General features: G+C 39.3%; 1 protein-coding gene across 1 annotated transcript in view; it reads right to left on the reverse strand.

The window, feature by feature from the left end:
- The window catches only part of Col14a1 (collagen type XIV alpha 1 chain), a 163,305-nt gene that overhangs the window by 41,143 nt on the left and 100,727 nt on the right, over positions 1-21,435 (reverse strand). Inside the window, exons 34-39 of the mRNA XM_051202657.1 lie at positions 15,194-15,271; positions 12,420-12,506; positions 11,179-11,232; positions 6,839-6,934; positions 5,628-5,681; positions 5,287-5,340 (exon numbers count right to left, since the gene is read on the reverse strand). Coding sequence (XP_051058614.1) covers positions 5,287-5,340; positions 5,628-5,681; positions 6,839-6,934; positions 11,179-11,232; positions 12,420-12,506; positions 15,194-15,271 — 423 coding nt within the window. The remainder of the gene's footprint in view (positions 1-5,286; positions 5,341-5,627; positions 5,682-6,838; positions 6,935-11,178; positions 11,233-12,419; positions 12,507-15,193; positions 15,272-21,435) is intronic.

Raw genomic sequence — 21,435 nt, forward strand, 5'->3', positions numbered from 1 at the left:
CCAACGTAGGTTTGTCCCGAATTAAAAAACTAACGCACTGCACATTGAGGAGCTGCTTCCCAGTGGGCTGTAAGGTATGTTTCCTCGTCATATGTATATTTTCTTTCTCTCAGTTTTTGGTAAAACCAAGTTGGAACACAGGCATAATTCTAAAATTTTTCTTTGGGTGCTAGCCAGAAAGTTGAACTTGGAGGAAATGGAACTCAGAATTAGGAAAGAGGCTGTCTTCCCTTTTTCTTTTCTCTCTGTTATTTTTAATTCTTTCACAATCTCTCTCTCTCTCTCTCTCTCTATATATATATATATATATATATATATATATATATATATATATCACCTGTCTCTATCTTTTTTCTCTAGCAACTGTCTCTCTATATTTCTATCGTCTATATTCTTTCTGTAATGTATCTCTGTCTCTTTCTATCTCTGTGTTTATCTAGCTATCTAGTTATCTATCATTCATCCATCCATTTCTGTATCATTTATCTATTATCTATCCATCTATTATCTATACCTACCTATTACCAATCTATATCTATCCATCTACCTATTATCTATATCTATGTATCTATCATCTATCTCTTTATCTACCTATCTTACATACCTATTTTATCTGACTTTCCTAAGAACCCCGTGAATGTGTAGGGTGGAGACTGAGAATTCTACTGCACACACAGAGGAGTCTGAAGATCACACAAAAGGCCTTGCACTCTGGCACCAAGAAAAGAAGAAAGAGAGAGGATGGGGGGGGGCATGGGCAGGGGTGCAAGATTTATAGGAAAAAGGGGGAAAGGCTCTGAGTGTTTTAGTTGGAATGGCTTAGAGTGAAACCTGAATGCCTGACTGAATTAGCTGCAAATACAAGCTTGAACCATCACTTTCAACAAGCTAGTCTGTTGGCTTCCACTGCTGAGGCGGAAACTTACTCCGGGAAGTCTAGCTAGACTTGCTTATGGCCTCAGGCCCAGAGTTGAATAAGAGTTGTCTCTAAGAGTCCAAGATTCCCCTTGGGAAAAGCCAGGATAAGCTGGAAATATTAGAAGAGGTTATATTTTCCCTTTTTCATTATTATTTCTCAAGACCTCCTATCCTCTCAGGAAATTCAGAGGTAACATTGGTACCAGATTCATGAAAGAGGTCACCCTTTCCCTAAGCTACCCACCAGGTGATGGTGTGAGGTTTGAGCTGTAAGGAAAGAACTGCAGAAGGTTCTATAGAGGGCTTTCCAGTGAGTTTGGTTGTAGATCCCAACATTCTGTCCCCTGTCAGTCAGCAGAGGGCCATGACCATTGCTGTTGTTGATAGCATCCTACAGCAGAACTGGGATAATCATGAAGGCTTTATTCTCAGTATTCTTTCAGTACCCCATATATATTACCACCTAGCCAGAGGGGCCTGGTACTCCATGTCTCCTGAGAGGGCTCTCAACCTATGTCTGTCTACTTCTTTCAAAACTGATGCTCACTAAGTAGTTCTTTAGACCATCCCCAGCCTTCAAATCACCTGACTAAATGGATCACAGTCCCCCAAGTGGCTCTTCTTTAATGGGGCCTTCTTCCTGCCTTCTCTGCGGCCTCTGAAAGACTCTTTGTTTTCTGTGCCCAGGAGAGTAGGCATGAGCCTGCCCTGCTTTTTCCTCCTGTGGGTGGTCCGCAGATTGCTCTTTTTAGTGACTAAAAGTATTCCTGCTTTCATAATCTTCTCTGCAGATGGTAATGAAAAATGCTCTTCAAGCTGAAGGTGGTAAATGGCACGGTGCAGGTTCTCAGTTAAGATATGGCTGATTGAGAAAAGTACGTCTTGTTCTTGCTTCACACCGAGCAGCTATGTCACAGTTCCACGGTATCACTGTTTTTTTCCTGTGAATGGTATCTCCTTAATTTTATGCCAGATGGTACTGTCTTCAAATACTTTTCCTAAGATAACGATTACCTGATCCACTCAATCTTCTTTAAAAGACACATGGCCTCATACTGAATGAATATCCCTGACAATTAGATTTTAAAAAGGACTCCATCCCCATCCAGGAGGATTTCATAACCAGCATCATACGTATCCTCAAAGGTTTGTTTCCAAATGGATGGAGAGGTGAAACCAAAAGCCAAGTGTAGATAGTGCATCACTTTATGATAGCTCTAAACTTTTACTACTAAAGATGAACACATGTGAATTGAAAACTATTTACTAAAAGTTTGATTTCAGATATGGATTTTAAGAGAAATAATTCTACAATCAAAGGACTCAAACACTTACCTAACAGGTTTCCTTCAGAGCTCTTTGCCAAGACTGGGCTCTGTGCATAGATAAATCAAACAAACTCACTCAACCAAATCTTCAGACTTGCTGTTTTCAGGGCTTCAGGGATCATGAGGGAATCTAGCTGTGTAACCACACAGGATCTTAGCCTATGCACTTGGCCAAAACATATAAATACTCCTCCCACATGCACAAGAACCCTACATAAATCTAACTTTCAGAGAAGGCCTTCTTCAGATACACTAGCCTAAATATGTTCTATAGCCCAGCCCATTTGGTAAACAGAGACTTCATTGAGATTTTAAACAAGTGTAAACATAGTGTTAAAGGGGGCAGGGAAAGATTTCAAATTCCATACCTATACACCCAAAGAAAAAATTTCTTCTTCTTCTTCTTCTTCTTTTTTTTTTTTTTTTTTTTTTTCTGTGTTGGAGATGGAAATTAGGACACCATGCATACTAGCCAAGTACTCTATGACTGGAATGCATTTTTACTCTCCCTTTTGATAAAAGGAGTCACTAAATTGTCTCAACTAGCCTTGAACTCTCACTGTAGCATAGCCCAAGCAGGCCTTCAACCTGCAATCCTCTTGTCTCAGCCTCCTGAGATTACAGGCCTGTTTTCCCATTTCAATATTCTCGAGCAGCCTAGTGAGAGGAAGCTACGTCAGGCCTGACAGAGTATTCTAATTACAGTGTTAGTCTGCTAAAGTGTATTAACTCCCAAGGAATGCTATTCATGTTGGTCTTCACTGGACAAGATGCAAGTACTCCCTCTAGTTCAGGGATCAGAGAAATGTAGGGTTCCTTCCAAGTCCGAACCAGTGATGATTTAGGAAGATACACCCTGTAGAAATGTATGTTTAGGTCACAAGACATGGAGGAATCAAGCCAGTACAGACTTAGAAACTCCCTCCCTAGTGTCTAGCTTTCATGGTGCTAGAAGGTGCTATGTGGGCTCTAAGGAAGAAAACCCATCAACAGTCAGATCCAACTGTGAACTCTGAGAGCTACAATAAAGACTGGCCTGGCAAAACATACCTATTCGTGTGACAGTTGTGTGAATGTTACCAAGGTAACCAACTATTTTCTGTTTGGATTTAAGTCCACTTGACAGAATGGAACTCATGACTGGTATTGTAAAGTGGACCAAGAAGCCAGGTAGGCCATAGATGCCAGGGGAGAACCTACTACTGTTATTTTGCTAAATGGACTCAGTATCATAGTGTTTTGTAAATATTTAGCTCTATGCCCATAGACTAGTTCAGTTTTTAACACTCATTGGAGAAGTTTCATTTTGCAGTAGGTGCCAACTAATACTGATGTACAACTGGTCAAAATGCAGAGAGTAAATAGTTGCAGGGTTCAGATTCAAACTAAGCATCTATATCACACTCCTTGACCCCAAGGCTCAGGGAACATCATGGAGGAGGGGACAGAAAGGCTGGAATAGCCAGACGCTGGGGAAGACTGTTATAAAATGTTTTCTGGACATTCCAGGGCTGTGGTTCATATGAATTCACAGCAGCTTTAGTTGCATGCTTAAGACTTACACATAATCAAGCCAGTGTTTGGTTCCAACATGTTTGGTGGATGGACTTACAGAGCCCCAGTTCTAGCTGAGGGGCTCTTGGGAGTTGATAGGTGCTGGAAGGTTGCCTGTGATCCAGTGAATGGTCCTATACACATGCATATATAGGCCACAGTGACTGAACTCAGTAAATTAAAACAGGAGGCTTTGAAGTTGCAATAGAGAACTGGTGGTGAGGATCAGGGAAGAGTTGAAGGGGTGAAATGGGGAAATGATATGGCCAAAATATATTGTATACATATATATCATTATCAAAGAATAAATAAATATTTTTTTTAAAAAAATCAGGCAGCTTTTCTTTCCCTTGAAAGTTTAGTGAATTTTTATTTCCTTCATGTTAAAGTTCAAAATTTTAGGTTAAGTAAACCTACACATCACATAGGCATATACACACATGCACACATGCACACACACTGATTTATGATTTCTAACCAAACACAGCATATTAAAGACATCCCAGTGCTGCCAGTTTCCTCCTTTATATAAACCATTCTCTCTGTTTGCAATGGTTGCCCTCTCCTTATCCACCTGGCCACCCCTTTTTCCACCATGCAGCAGCCTAGATGGCACCTCCTCAGAGACTCCTTCTCAGATCCTCCTAGCCTGGCTTGATTCTCTCTCTCTCTCTCTCTCTCTCTCTCTCTCTCTCTCTCTCTCTCTCTCTCTTCCTTCCTTCCTTTTTTTTTTGTTCTAATAGGAGGCTGACTCCATTATAACATGTGACAAAGTTGTTTTTGCTTGTTTGCTTTTTTGAGACAGGGTTTCTCTGTATAGCCCTGGCTGTCCTAGAACTAGCTCAGTAGACCAGGCTGGCCTTGAACTCAGAAATCTGCCTGTTTCTGCCTCCCAATTGCTGGTATAAAGCCATGTGCCACCACTGCCCAACATGTGACAGAGTTTTAAATTTGAATTTTCCTCAATAAATATATAAGCCTCCAAACCTGCCTTAGTGAAAACTTGTCAATGAAACAAATGTCATATTTCAACTTATACCTCGTTTGATGATTTTTGTGCTTTATCTTGCTACTATCTATTTGAACTGGTAAAAGGAATAGAAAACTGAGGCTACACTAAACTAACAGAGTTTCCTTTATAAGCCATACTACTTAAATTTCCAGTTATGTGACTGTTACTTTCTTTTAGATCTGTACTTCAAGAACTAAACAACAGCAACAAAAATGTAGAAAAACCTGTGGATCCAATAGAATCAGGCTTGGGAGCATTCACAACGGGATACTGCCAACTGGGGTAAGTTTAATGAAAGAAATGGACATAGAAGTCATGGATGAATGGAAGTAAATACAAAGTAGATAGGAGTTAGACTGACGAAAGAAAATACACAAACCCCAACTCAGTGTCCATATATGAAAATCTGTGTGCAGCAAAGTGATTAGGCAGGGGATCTACCTTGACAAGAACCAGTATTTGGTGAGTTCTTACCCTCTGGCCTGGGGATCCATCACGTCCTGGTGAACCCACACCTCCAGGGACACCCTAGAGAGAACAAGGACAGAAAAGAGAGTTACAGAAACAGCTGGTCTGCTCCCCTAGGACAGACCACAGCCCCCAAACAGAGCCATCGTCACAAGGGGAATCCCCTTGTGACACAAAACTAAGACACACAAGTTCCCTCTGAGTTCCCCACCTCAACCAGTGGGACTTCCAGACAGGTCAATGAGCACAGGCAAATGCCATTAGCAGTCACCCCTGTCAAGGTCAGAGCTGATGTCAGAAGCTTCAGGCTTCAGTCCCTGGCAAAGGAGTAACAGCAAAAATAATACCTGTGGACCAGGAAGGCCAGCATCTCCTTTGTCTCCTTTGTCACCTGGCATACCCTGAGTATCCAAAAGTACACAGAGTTAGATTCTCGGTCCCTCCGCCCACCCTTACACTGTTAGAGTATTTTCAACACTAAACTGCCTTGGCACTAACACACACACATGCTATATTTCAGTTCTCACATATGCTTAGCCATGTAAACATTCCTGCAGAACTGAATGTTTATGTGCAAGGACAGTTCCAACCCTTCATGTGCAGTCCCAGATGGCCGAGCTGATAATGCTAACATAATGCAGGGGTGAGTCGAATGTTTAAATGTTATTTATAGTTCATGATTTAAAATCACATATATTTCATCAAATTATATTAAATTTCTTTTCCAAGATAGCAAATATTTCGAAATTGCCATTTAATCTAAACTCTAAACTTCACTCAGTGAACTCTATTCTAATGACAGTACAAATTATATGATGGCTTTTATTATTCTATGTTCACAAAGGCTACACATCAATAATAAATTGGTATAACAGTTGTTACCTTCTAGATGTTAACAGTTTAGTCAAGGATTGGGGAGGTACTTCCTGAGTTTGATCCCTAGGGTCCATATTAAAAATAAGAATCTGAACATGGTACCACATGCTTGTAATCCCCACACTGGGGTGGGGCACTAGAGACAGGTGGGTCCCTGGGGTTCCCTGGACAGGTAGCCTAGCCTACTCATCATGTTTTAGGCCAATGAAGGCACTCTTTCAAAACCAAGGTAGGTAATTCCTGAGGATGACACCCAAGATTGACTCTTGCCTCTACTTGTATACATGCAGCCATGCACCTTACATTCAGAACACCCACAAAAAAAAAACATATGCCCATGTGCACAGTGCATGCACAACACTGCATGTGCACACAAACAAATAACAATTGTACAAAAGCATTTAGGTGAACAAGCAAAGGCTGTCCATGTTGTTCCTACCATCCTCCTCAGGTGCAATGCTGTGGTGGTGCTTACAGCCCTCTCATGTACCTGATTGCTGAAAGGCCACCATCGCTGGGCAAACAATGGATCGTGGGTTGAAGTAATGAATGGTCAGTGAGCCATGATTTTCTTAAGGACTTGGACTCATTGGTACGACACAGAATATAAAAGCCCATTCTTCATGCCTTCATGGAAAACAGATAACAATAAAACCCATCTGAATATGTGCATACAACTCACAGGCATGCCTTGAATGGACAGACCACTGGGTCCTTGGGGTCCAGGGGGTCCCTGGGGTCCTGCAGGACCTGTTTCTCCCCGAGGGCCTTCTGGTCCCTAGAAGCAAGAAAGAAAAATTACTCTAGAAGTTAGATCCTGTAATACCTGAAAGATATTCCTGCATAGAATGCTTATTTTTTAATACAACTTCTAAGATATGAAACACTCAGAGGGTTAGCAAGACACCACGCTTCAAATGATTTACCTACCGGGTAAAATGTCATCAAGTAAGCCATAAGAATAAATACAACAGGAATTTCATCCGCTATATTTGTCTTGTTTCTGCAAATAAGAATGTTCTGCCAATTACGCAAGCAAGTAGTCTGCCACAACTGCCTAGCACTTTCCAAAGAGAAAACACTACAGGACCACCCTCCTGGTTCAGGATGGAATCTGGATGAACAGGCTCTTCACCATCTTCCCAGCTCTCAACTCCCACCCAGTGAACCTCAGCCTCTCTCTGAGAACTTTCCACTAAGCCCGTTTCCTCTTCTACCTCCTGTACACCACAGTGCAGTTCTGCAGTCACCTAGCATCTCCAGCTACAAACTATCTTTCCTTTGATCCAGGGGCAGACATAACTTTCCCATAAGTGGTTCCCACTTCTTTCAATCCCTATCGGCTTTTAAACAATCCAAAAAGTAATCTTACACTCAGAATTTCTCTCTCTCTTTTTAAATACTTCATTTAGTTTTATTTTATGTGCATTGGTGTAAGGATGCCAGATACCCTGGAACTGGAGCTACAAATGGATGTGAGCTGCCACGTGGGTGCTGAGAATAGAACTCGGTTCCTCTGGAAGAGCAGCCACTGCTCTTAACCACGGAGAAATCTTCCCGGCTGCTCAGAATGTCTCTTTATGCTCAATTTATCCTTCCCTGTCAAATCTGTTGACCAGAGCAAAGGCTACTCCTTTACTAAATTACAATCTCCTATGCCTGGTTAGTGTGCTATTCTAATGGACATGCAGTACCGCATAGTACCTCTTCTCCACACATGCATGTGCAATATCTCTAGCTCCTCAAGTGTGTGTGTGTATCTGTGTGTGTGTGTGTGTGTGTGTGTGTGTGTGTGTGTGTGTGTGTGTACTGAAAACTTTTCTTCAAGCTTTTTGGAATAGAAAGTATAATATTGTTACCTACAGACCTTTTGCAGTGGAATATTAGAAGTTATTTCCCCTTCAACTTATATATTAGCCAATTTTGCCTCATTCTTCATCCCCACCCCTGTGAGCCTTCGGTAACCATTATTTTACTCTTAATTGTTTTTTGCAAAATTTTTAGGTTTCATATAAGCATAAAATCATTCATGCCTTTCTATGCCTGGCTTTTTCATTTAACATAATTATCTCTAGGTCCATCCATGTTTTCACAAATGACCTTCTTAAATGGTTAAATAGAACAGGCATCACTTTTGCTTACCTATTGGTCTTTTGATGGACAGTTGGGTTGTTTCCACTTTTTATCTATAGCAAGTTCTATTGCAATAAAAACAAGTGGACAGATGTCTTTTCAACACACTGATTTCTTTTGTATGTATGATTTCATGCATATAATTTGTAAATTATCTCAAATGGGAAACTGCTTAATGGATTACTTGAAACAACAAATATGGAAAAAAGCAGGACAGTCTAAGTTTCCTTAAGATTTAGTGTGTGGGCAAAGTTAAATGAAAAAGTCTGGAAGCTGAGGAATCTGGCAAAGTCTGACCTGGACAGATTGCAGAGTGTTGATGACATGTTCATAGATGAGGATGAACATACTGAAAGAGGCTAGAAAGATGGTTCAGTGTTTAAGAGTCTGCTTTTTCATGGAATTCATGCTTGGGTCCCAGTACCCACATAGTAGCTCACAGCTGTCTGTAACTTTAGTTCCAGGGGAGCCAATGACCTCTTCTGGTGCCCATGGTCATCAGACACACAATGGTGCATAGTTGTGTTTTGTAGGCCAAACACCCACATACAAACAAATACAATAAGATTAAAATTCAGTATTTTTTAAACTACACATTCAATGCAGACATTGCTTTAAACTACATGACAATGGGGAATGGAGAAAGCCTGGGAAAGAATCTGAAAAAGCCACAAAGTTAGTAGCAGACCAAAGATAGAAGGGCAAAGAAGAAACAAATTCCAATAAAGAGCTGGCCAAATGAGTCAACCATTGCAGAGACCTCAAGGGAGGAAAACATTAAACAATGGCCTGTGAAACTAGTCACATGTGGTGACTTTAATGAGAACAGCTCCACAGGACTTGAGGGGATCAGAAATCACACGTGATTTGAGAATTGTGTAGGAAATGACACTGTAGAACATCAAATGATAACTATCATTTTAAGAAGCATGCAAGGTTTATGAGGAAGAGAGCTAGAGCATTAAAATTGCAATATGCCTGACAGGGGGCAACTCATAAATACCACTTAGAATGTTTAACAGTAAGAGTCTAGTACTATATCATTTATATATTATTGAAGAGTAGGGAAGAAGGTAGGAGGGCCATTTTACTCTTTAAAATCTAAAACAAATAGACTAGAAGAGACCTGTGATTATTGCTTTTTGATTCACATTCGTATCATCTATTTAGTGTAATAAATGGAAAAAATGGTTAGATGTTAGGACGTGTGTGTATGTGTGTTATAGTTTATTTGTCCTCATTCTATCCAAAACGGTGGCTATGTGATACTCTGTTGTTCAAAATCCACTGCATAGCAGTATCTATCCTTTGTCAAAACTGCAGTACAGAAATAACCATACTAGTGACAATCCTGTGGGAGTGGATAATTACAGAAAATGGCTTACGTTACTGTTACCAAATATCAGGATTAATTCCTAGTCATCATTAGAACCATTGTCAACTGAGAATGTTGGAAAAATGACTGGGGTCTCAGAAGCTAGGGAGCACAGGAGCTCCCGGGCTCTGCCACGGATGATCCCGAGAAAGAGCCAGGGCAACCCTGTTGAGAGGAGGCATTCAGCTCTGGCCCATCTTTCAGCATGCTAAGAGATGGAGTCAAGTAAGGGACAGCAAGCCCGTCTCAGAGAATGAAACAGATAAACCACAAAGGATGCACTCCATGGTCCTTGAGTTGGATAATCCTTGATTGGTTATCTTCAGCTTTCTTTGATTTACTTCTTTTTCAGGCTCACTCCTTGTCCTACCTTACAGCATCTGTTTCCAGTTCTAAAGTGAAACTCTTTTTTAGTGTAATGGCCTCGTCTATATGTATAAGTAGTACACAGATCTAATATATTTGAAGTACTAAGTCCATAAGACAGATGTGGAAATTGTGAGAAGCAACATCACAAGAATGAGATGGTGAGTTTGAGTTAAAAAGGACCTAGAGGGGCTGGAGAGATGGGTCAGTGGTTAAGAGCACTGGCTGCTCTTGCAGAGGACCTGGGTTCGATTCCCAGTATTCACATGGTGGCTCACAACCACCTATAACTCTAGCTCACGGTGATAAAATACCTTATTCTGAACTTCACAGGGACTGCACACAAGTGGTGCACACACATACATGCAAAATACCCATACACATAAAAGAAATCTTTTAGGAAGGGAGGAAGGACCATGAATATGATGCCAACAATAGCCAAGCCATGGTTCATGACTGCAAGTTTTAAATAAGCATAAATCCAATATAGACTCTCAGGAAATTAATTTGAGAACAGATGTGTAGAATCAGTCAGGAAGTCAAGGCACTGGACATAGGAGATCAGTTAGAGATTCCAGCATCCAAAGGGAAGAGGATGAGGCCTGAACTCAATTAGTAGCTGGGCTTCTGCCAGTCCTTAGGATGCCTTTGCGCAAGGGAGAAAAAATGTGTGTTTTGATGTGGGTTGGCATGGCCTGGTCATTTTGGCTGGCTGATGCCTCTGCAATGCATGACCTGTAGCATCATACTTGGTGGCCTTGGGTACTGAGAAAAGAATGAAAAGCTAGGTGTTTGATTATATACAGTGCCAAACTGGAGAAGGAATCCAAAATGTGGAAAGGACGGAGGCTGAATTGTGGCTGTGTGATTCCGCTTAAGATGCAGAAAGAGAAGCCTGTACCTGACAGGGCCGGCCACCTTGCAGACTAAGCCACAAAGAACCCTGGCATTCTGGTCTGTCCCAAAAGTCGCCCATTTGACTAAGTTATTAAACACTTGTTTTGGCTAAATAACACACATCTTCACATCAAGTCAAATTTGTTAGACATGAGTGGCAAAAACGTGTAAGGCTGTAAGTCACAAGGTTAAATGAAATCACATCTAATTCCAAAGTGATGGCTAGTTGAGACAAAGAGAGAACATGTTACCTTCGGACCCTGTTCACCTTGTTGGCCTTTTGGTCCTCGGAGGCCTGGACCACCCTGGCAAACAGATGTTAAGTATTAGCTCAAGAACAAATCTCAAAAAAGCATACTTTATTCATCTTTTTTTCATACTATGGGATTAGGTCATTGCTATTTTATATGAAGCCCACACATTGTGTACCAGTAAATGTTCATCAAGATCTTCAACTGGAAACTCCCCACCCAGTTCTGGCCCTTCCTGCTGATCATTTCATAGTCTCAGAAAACCTTTGCTGATGGTTCCTTTAAACCATAAAACTTTTTATATGATTTATTTATTTAGAGCTTTATATAATGCTAGTTTTGTTCACATATAAAAAATAAAATACTCATTTGGCATGGATTTATGTGTGTTTTATATCATAACGGCATAAAAAGCCAGTGAAAAAGCAACAACTCAACTGCAATTATTTATAAAGAAATTTAAAAATTTTAGTGTTTCTGAAATCACAATCATTTGTATTTCTCCCCAAGATGTCCTGACATATTGATGCACAAAATGTACTATTTTAGTGGCAATTTTCTTTATTAGACATAACTGTGTATGCAATAAACTTGGATATATTATGCATCTGTTCATGTTTGTAAGCACACATGTAAATGCAATGTACAATTTAATTACAAAAGCATTTAAATAAATCTATTTGTGAAAGCAAATATAGAATTATAATAAATGAAAAAGAGTATTGCTAAAAATGGTAAATCACTTCAAAATGAATACAGTGTAGATGATGTCATTCAGTTTACCCAGGCTTGCTCCTACTAAAGTCTGCACAGAACTTGCTCTGTAAGTGGAGAGGTGACTGGTATTAGTGTGGGTCATATGACACCAGACAACTTCTCCTTCAGTTGAACAAAAGGACTGAAGACCCTGAAACTAACTTAACACTCTCCCATGTAATTCCAGTTTATTCCAGGGGTGTTCAGGTTTACTTGAAAATGACTCAACAGCATCAGCAGAACACATAAATGTTGATATGGAGTGGGCTACAAGAGGCTATGCTAGCCTTGTAAGCAAACCACAGTGTCTTAAAGGTAGGATTTTTTTTTTTCATGAAGCAATGGAAGATGGATGGCATCTTGTAGATGTGTCTACATTTACCTAATTGACAGCCCATTACTTCAGTAAGCATTGTGTGTGAGATCCCAAGGTGATGGTGTTAATGCCACTGAAGAACATTTCAGGCTGAGCTAGCAAGACTTACCGGGGGGCCAGCTGGTCCTAGAGCCACTTCGTTAGTTTCTGAGCAAGAGCAGGAACGTGGAAGGTCTGGGCAGGACTCTTCATCCCTCTGAGTTGGAAAATAAAGGGTAATTGTGAACAAGAGTGTAGGTCTTAAGTTTGTATGTTCTTGATTTTCCTTTTCATAGAGCACACTTGTTATTCACTGTTTTGTATATAGTTTTGTATCAAGCCTAAATCTTTTTTTTAGACTAAAAGGGGAATTGTAGTGAGATATTCACTGTGTCTGCACCTGTGGCACAGACCACGCCCATTGGGGATGGGGACAGGGGCGGATGTTACCTGGGGGAACCAGGTCTGAGGAAGGGGCTCCAGGAGCTCTCTGGCTGGCAGCACAGGGACAGGAGAACATCCAGAGGCATCCTTGGGATCAGGAACCTGCTGGTGTTCATCTGCCTATGCTGTAAGTTATTTCTCCCTGAATAACCATCTATTCAGCCTGTTTCTCCTGATTCTTATTAAACCTCAATACAAGCCGGTCTACATAAATTGCTTCATTAACTCTTAAGAAAATACTTTAGGAGATGTTTTAAATTTTTAAGTGAGGGCAGTGGTGGCACACGCCTTTAATCCCAGCACTGGGGAGGCAGAGGCAGACGGATCTCTGTGAGTTCGAGACCAGCCTGGTCTACAAGAGCTAGTTCCAGGACAGCCTCCAAAGCCAACTTGTCATGAAAAACAAAACAAATAAATAAATAAACCCATATTTCTAAAAAAAAAAAAAAAAAAAAAAAAGAACATCCCAGAACATCCCAACTGCATGGTCTCTTCTGTAAGTGGACGACATAGCTACAAAGGGATTATCAATTACTCCAGCGTTAGAGGGATTTGCTGAAAACTGCACAGGGCATTTTGGTTTCCATTTAATTCATCTAGAATAGCAATGCTCTTGGAACTAAAGGTCTTAAACACCTTCATTAAGGTGCATTGTTTCTCTGTTTTAAAGAATGAAAGAAACCTTGTTGAAAGGCTCAGTCAAAACTACTGTATACGGATTAAAGAACTAAAACTGGGTTCACACACCGGTGTCCTATGATGATTCTATCAGGGCCTGTAGCTGAAACTGAAAGAACACCGTGGACCTGAAGCTCTAGAGTATGGGTCCTTTTTCTCCTCTCTTGGGACATTCACTGACATGTGACGTTAGAAAACGATTGCTGACATAGGGCTGAACAAATGCCAAGTGGGCAGCATGCCTGGTAACAGCCTCCAAAATGACCTCAGAACTTCGGCAAGAACTTAGGAGTGCACCAGTCCCCTTGAGGAGATGGAAAGGGCTGCTTTCGAAGACCTCACAGGACAGTGAGGTGAGATGGAATAGAACACAGACAACAAATTACCAAGATGCAAGTAAGTCTCTGAAATATTCAAACCAATCCCCCCTCCCCAAACAGTTGAACAAATGACCTATATACCCTTCAACTCCCTTTCTCTAAATGGTGGATCATAAGGAAAGATTTCCAGTCAAATCTGCTGACCTCTCATCTGCTCTAATACTTGGTTGGCTAGATTAAAACATCAATTTAAGATCTCCTAAATGAATTTGGCACTGGGCTTCCTGTTTCAAGACTCTGGTGTTTTTGCTACTGTTGATGATGTCTCCCAGGCATGGAATTTATAAGCCTTCAATGAATAAAGTAAGAAAGAAAGTATTGAAAAGGGCCCAGAGCCTTCCTAGGAGAACTGGTGATCACATTTTCTGTTTGTGCAACATCAGATTCTGTTTCCTCTTCTAATGCCCAACGTATCTTCCTTTATATCTAACACTAAAATGTCTTGTTTAGTTCATTACTGGTTTAGGAACTGATTATGAAGAAGAAAGCTTGAGATACTTGCTTCCCCAAACAGACTCTCAGGAATTTACTTCCTGCAATAAATGTTCTAATCTGGTTCTAAAATCAAGTCCTCTGGACTTCATGAAGACTTGACTGTGCTCCTTATGTATATCTAATTATTAAGGCATGCTAACTGTCCAGCCACAGCAGAGCCAGCTTGCTTTCCACGAGGATTCAAAGATATGGTTCCCTTTACTTTTTATATGTAGATGTTATGAGAGAATAGTGGAGAAAATGCTTAGTTTTCTAGTAGTGTCAAATAGATTATGTAGATTATGACTACATTTCCAAATCTGTGTGACAGGATATCCTGGGACAGGCTATAAAATTCACACTGCCACTGTGAATGTTTAAAAAAGTCAAGGAAAACAAAGCAATGGTTGGCATTCACTGGACTTGATGTGGATAACTAGCTCAAGGCAGTTCAGAGCTTCATTCTGGGAGTGGCCACGATGTCACCCTGTAATCCCAGGATTTGGGAGATAAAGGCAGGATGGTCAGAGGTCAAGGTCATCCTTATTCTAGTTTCCACTCTGCTGTTGTAATAAAACACCTGGACAATCAATTTAGGGGAGGAAAGGATCTATGTCAGCTGACTATGAGAGCCCTCACAGCAAGAACCTGACTCAGAAACCACACAGCAAGTCTGCTCCCTGGTCCGTTCACAGGCCATGCTCACTGGAGTTAGGATAACCTTACAGAGCTAAGGACTTGCTGCCTGGGGATAGAACAGTCATTTTAGTGATGACCTCGTTGATTTCTTCTTCCCTGTCTATTAAAACTTCCTGACTTTAATTATCATCACAAAAGGAACTGGTTATGGTATGAATATTGAGAAATAGCCCCTTATTTCCAAAGAATTCATAGATTTTAATTCTGACAGGGGTGAAAGGATTCTTACCAGGCCGGGAAGTTCACAGCATCGGTCTTTACTGGCCCATGATGCAGAGCAAATGATATCAAACATCTGTAACTGGAACTGATTCAAAAAGATAGTCGTCATTCAACAAGGGTGATTCACATAAAAGTGTACATAGTTATAACTGTTTCATTGGAGATAAAATACAAAGATGTTTATGACAAAATATTCCAGTAAGTAAATTTAAAAGTAGACTAATTTTGCCCTGAAACACAATGTTCTAACTTTCTGTCTACAATTGCTCCATCAACTATCAAAATCTTTCTCCCTATCATAACTCCCCCTCCTCAGATCTACTATAAAAAGCTTAGTTCCACGATCAAAGCCTTCCTTCGAAGCCTCTTATGCCTCCCAAATGCCGTGTCATCATGGAGCACTCTAGATGACGTCAGAGATCACCTCACACCCACAATTCAGTTTTTTGTATTAACATTTCCTTAAATTCTTCAAGGTAAGAGAAATGCTCACCGCTGAGTCACTTAGCATGGTATGTAACACATAATAAACACATAGAAAGTCTGATGAATTAACTCTTAACATTCCTTGTGACAATCATTTTTACTGTAAGCAAGATATTGTACAGTCTTTTCTGAGACAATAGTAAAATCAGAAAATAAAACAATCCTGTGCTGGAAAAATTTATAAGGAATATTAATACTATATATATAATTTATATTATGCTATATATAAATTATATTAATTGTTGTCATATAATTAATACACTATATTAATTTATAACTATATTTATTGGTTAATTTAACTAATCATATTAGTGTATGATAAAACTAATATATTAATATATTAAATTAATGTTCTATGTAAATATGTACTCAAAGACTTGTAAGAGATTCACAGGGCATACCATGGGTACAAGAACTTACTATACTTTTATTTAAGCCACTTGTCCCACTGTAAATATTTATTCTTGTTTCACTCACATTTGTTGGTATAACTCAAAGTTCAAGATGAAATATACATACATAAATATCTCTATAACACTAGTGAGAGCTAACACTAACTTGATGACCTCATTATTTCTACTTATTTCTTTCCACTTTAACAGAACTGGGAAGATGATATTTTCTTTTTGATTTTTGACCTTCCTTCAGCAAGTAAGGGCCTTCCTTCCAATAAGGGCCATAAATATGTTGTCCAAAGAATGCTACTCATCCTTGGCCAAGAGCCTGTGGGGTGGAAATGGCAGTCTCAAGTAGTTAATACTATTGAAGGCTACAGAAAGTTTGGAAAGTGTCATCAAAAGCCCACATCTAACAAGAAGGAAATAAAACCAGGCTTTCTGTCTTCATGCTAAGAGTATCTGTGTGCACTATTGGAACATTTATTCTAACAAATCAACAGAATAACCTTAGGTTTTGAAAATACACTCATTATTCAAAACATCTTACTTTCTTGAACTTATGCATAATAATGTACTGAACCACCAGCAGAGCACATAGCTTTTATTACCCTAGATGTTTTAACATTCAGGTCCCAAACATATAATATATGAACCACCAGAACAGGGAAACATACAACAAATAATGAGCAATTTGAATAAAACAAAAAACCAAAAAAACTCAACCTTAAAAATGAAGACATTTCCAAAAGTGTGCTACAGTAGACTTTTGTAAATATAGATAGCATGAAATAGTTCAGAGAGTCCAAATATTGGACCCTATGGTACTGGACTGCTGGGGTGAAGAGTCCTGACTCCAACCTTGGTGAGTTATTTTGAAGAAATTAGTTCTTGTCTTGAACTCTTGTTTTCTCATCTGCAAAAAAGTGTGTGCTGACATGGGTTGAACACCCTTAATCTGAATGTCTGAAGCTTTCTGAATGTTGAAATGATGCCATGAATGAGAAGTTCTACATCTGGCCTTGCTGGGTAGGTTTCACATAAAATGCAGGCACACTAACGATGTCTCAAGCTCATGTTGAGTGTGTGTAAAGGGTATACACAAATCATAAATAGCTCTAGTGTATAGACTCGGATTCTATCTTCCAAACATCTCATTGTGAATATTCAAATATTGCCAAATTCTGAATTCTGTGATTCCAAGTATTCCAGGCAAGGGTCAGTGAATTCTATTAGCTATCCATATGTTTGTTGTAAAGATTAATGAATGAATATAGAGATAATATTTAGAACAGTGCCTGAAACACAACTGCAATAAATAATAAAAGTTCTATACACAACTCTCTCATGATTTAACTTTTCAAGTATAGCAGCCAAAACTGTAGATTGGAAATAAATGGATAGTAGTAAGGGCAGAGACAGAAGTTTCTTCTAAATTATTATTTACATTTAACATTTTATTTGAAAAAAAAAATCTTAGCAACTAACAATACCACCCAACAGGCTTTGAAAACTTGCTCTGTGTCAGGTACTATTCTAAGTAATCTGTCTATCATTTTTCTTCATCATCACCGTGGAGCACAGTGATGGTAATATCCATTCTGTAGTCTAGATCTGCAGAACCTTGGATGAGAGAACATAAATAATTGAAGTACATCTTGAAAGTTCCATCCCAGTTGAGATTTGAACAGCACAACCAATGTGTGGTCTAAGCCAGTGTGGTTTACTTCATAATAAATGGATATCTGGGTAAATGAAGATAGTATAGGCTGACTTTTTAATGTCATTACATTTGAGAACATTTATTCAATAGGACTCATTATGGCTGCATCAGCAAAAGTGAGCTATGTCTGGAAGTCATTCGAGCATTAAGAAATTTAACATTCCTGGATAAAGTCTTTATGTCAAAATATTTCAGTGAATGGAAAATTTTACTTATAGCAAAAACCCTTCACCACCCCAGTATGCATCAAGCTTTCTTGAAGTTTTTCCAAAAAACACTCAACACTCAGCCACTGTAGTTGCAAAATGTCTACCTATAAACTTCTGCCTAGTGGAGTGATTAGGATTTGTGTGAGCTCAATTTATCTACTGAAGGGATCAAACATGCAGTAAGTACTTAATGAAGACAATGCTATCATTTTAGGAATGTCACTATGTGGGCTGCCTTTTCTTTCGCAAGTCAGATGGAATCAGCAGCTTTTTCTTTGAGTACAACAAATTTATTCATAGATGTTTTGCATTTGTGATAGCTTAGATTCCTTAGCCTGTACTTAGGACTTCTTTCCCAAGGCACACATCTGCAGATAGATTTTTAATACAAGAACAAGAAAATAAAACAGGCTTCTGGCTTTTAATCCCAAAAGCAATGGCATGTGTAGCTGTACAACTTACACAGGAGCTTACACAGCAATTCTATGTCAAAGCAGCTCATACTTGAGCGCCTCAGAATGCAAAACAATGTGGTTCAAGAAAAGTTGAAGTTTGGGCAGCTAATACAAGAGACAGCTCCCTTTTACTTAACCAACCCTCCAAAACATACAAGATAAAAACCTTATGTTTTAAAAACACAAGAAAGGGCATGTAGCCTACCATATTTATACTTTGTAATTTCTCTAAATGGAATACTTAGCCAATTACAAATGCTCATTTTCTATCACTAGACATTTTGTCTGGGTGTAGCTCAAAAGTCAAGTCACTTGGGGTCAAGTGTTAGCAAGAAAATAAGATTAAAATATTTCTTGCCAGTTGAGTCATTTTGATCTATGAATGGGAATTTCAAAGTTCTCTTGGCTCCACTTTCCACTCAGTACCAAACTTTCTCCTCCAAGTTTTGCTTGAAAAAAAAATGCAAGTACATTAGGTGTTTGTACAAATAGAAAGCGTTCTGTGTATAGGAATATCCCATAGGTAGCACTGCGGAGACCCTAACCATCTTCCATTTCTCAAGAGACACCCAACTTTTCATCGGCCCTCACTAACAAAGCAAGAAATACCAAGCATTTGTCATGGCAGAGCTTGGAGATTTCACTTGCTTTTAATTTGTTGTGTTTTAGGAAAACCATGAGTGTTCTAGCTAAATTTAGAAATGAAAATTAACTACTTTTATATGTGTTGCTAGAAATTTAAACGCTAGAGCATAGAAACATTTTGAAGGTAAGATTTGATCAGCATTATTTGCAAACTTGTAACTCAAGTAGTGAGTCTTTGGAGCTGTGATAGGACAGAAGCAGCCCATGGTCCCTGGAGTGGACTAGACTTGCTTCTCTGCCTTAGATATAAAAAGTCAGTGTCAGCTCCAGTGGAAGACAGCATTGGGATAGAAGGCAAGCAATCCCGGAAAAGGCAGAGTCTCAGATCTCAATTTTTTCTTTTGAAATAGGAGCTCTCATTGACTTCTTCAAGCCTCAGTTTTAGCATCAATAGAGTGAAGACAATATGATGATCTCTTTTTGGAAAATTAAATTGATATTTCAGGGTGATCACATGTTTCTTAGACCACAGCAGACATACATACTGGCTACTGTTTTAACTGAAGGATTTAGAAAAGTAGCAACGCATGGAAAAGCTCCTTTTAAAAATTTAGCACTTTTCTTCTTTTTTAATATCTAATTTACTTTTATTTCATGTTCACTCGTGTTTTGCCTGCATGTATGTGTATGAGAATGTGGGAGATTCCCCCGAAACTGGATTTAGAGACGTGTGTGCTGGGAATGGGTCCTCTGGAAGACCAGTTAGTGCTTTTATCACGGAGCCAACCCAGCACTTTGTTTTCTTAATGTCCTGTTGTTTTAGTTATTTATATGTTTTAGATATTAATCCTCTGGTAAATATGTAGCTGGAAAATACACACACACACACACACACACACACACACACACAAGACCTTTTCCCATTCTGTAGCTGATCACTTTGTTCAAATATGGCTTGCTTATACATTACAGTTTTTGATTTTGTTTTTATGTGTTTCCACTGTGTGTGTGTGTGTGTGTGTGTGTGTGTGTGTGTGTGTGTGTGTGTTTCTTGAGTCATTGGCTCTAATTTTCTGTTTGTTTTTTGTTTTGCCCTATTCTGATTTGCTATTTTTATTTTATCTTATTTTAGTTTTGATTGTTCAGAAATGGTTAAGAGAAACAAAGGGTATGAATATGGGTGGGTGGGGAAGGAGGGAGGATCTGTGGCGAGTTGGAAAAGGGGAAACTGTTATTATCAGAATATAGTGTGAAGGGAAGCCTGCGTTCAATACAGAAAAGTATTAGCACTTGGCTATTGAAGAATCATCAGCTAGTCTACTGTTGAATTCTACACCAGAAACTTTTACTCAGTGAATAAAATTATAGATGGCTCCCTGACATATTTCCCTCTTATTTCAATAGCAGGAGGTTGAACAAATGCCAATTGAATAACTGCCTAAGTGTTAGATGAAAAAAAAAAAGTAGAAGCGAACTTTTAAGAAACACAGTTCCATGGCAAAGGCTCAAAAAGTAACCAACTTCTTAGAGGAAAGACTGGAAAGAAGAAGCAGTTATCCTCTTTCCACATGTGTTTCGACAGCTAGGTTAAACCTGCTTATTTAGTTTAATCTCCCTGGAGACTGCCATTGCCTGTAGAGTCTTGCATTTCTGAGCACGAGTAGTTTTCATTAGGAATGTGAGCAGTTACTATGTTCCTAATTCCTTTGTCCTTTGCTCAATTATGGCTGGAAACGATCCATTTTCTTTACAGATGGAGTGTTTAGAGTCCTCCCACATTTTTGAATTACTGTTAGATTTGGCATGTGACACTGACCTGTCAGCTATTATTATAATTATCCTTCCTGAATTATCAGAACTGTGCCAGTTACACACACCCCCTGTCACAATTATCTGAACCACACCACTTCCACATCCCCGTATGCTGGTTATCAGAGGAAGATCTACACTGACGTGGACATTTTTTTGAAACTGAAATTCACAGGCCAGGACGTCTCTCATGTTGTACTGATAGCATTAAGCAATGCCCCCCACCCACCGCCAAGCCAGACAGACTACTCAATCGCATTTTTACGATCTAACCTAATGTTATCCATTCAGCATAAGCAAATTCTTTAGTAAGTGGGAAGACTAAAAATCTATTTAGTAGCCCTTCATAAACTTCTAGATTATAAGGGAAGCTATGGCTTTTTTTCCCCTTGTAGCCTTACAAAGGGCTCTTTAGTTATTGGCATCTATAAATTCCCCTTTGTCTACTACTGGCTACAAGTTGCCACAAAAGTCCCTCTGTTTAACTGCATTTCTTTGGTATCCCAAAGTGAAAAATACCATCAGTATACCTGAGATGTACACCCACTTTTAGGTTTAGAAATCAATTTTTGTGTATTTCCTTAGTT

This window comes from Phodopus roborovskii, unplaced genomic scaffold (assembly GCF_943737965.1).
Source record: "Phodopus roborovskii unplaced genomic scaffold, PHOROB, whole genome shotgun sequence".
Taxonomy (NCBI): Eukaryota; Metazoa; Chordata; class Mammalia; order Rodentia; family Cricetidae; genus Phodopus; species Phodopus roborovskii.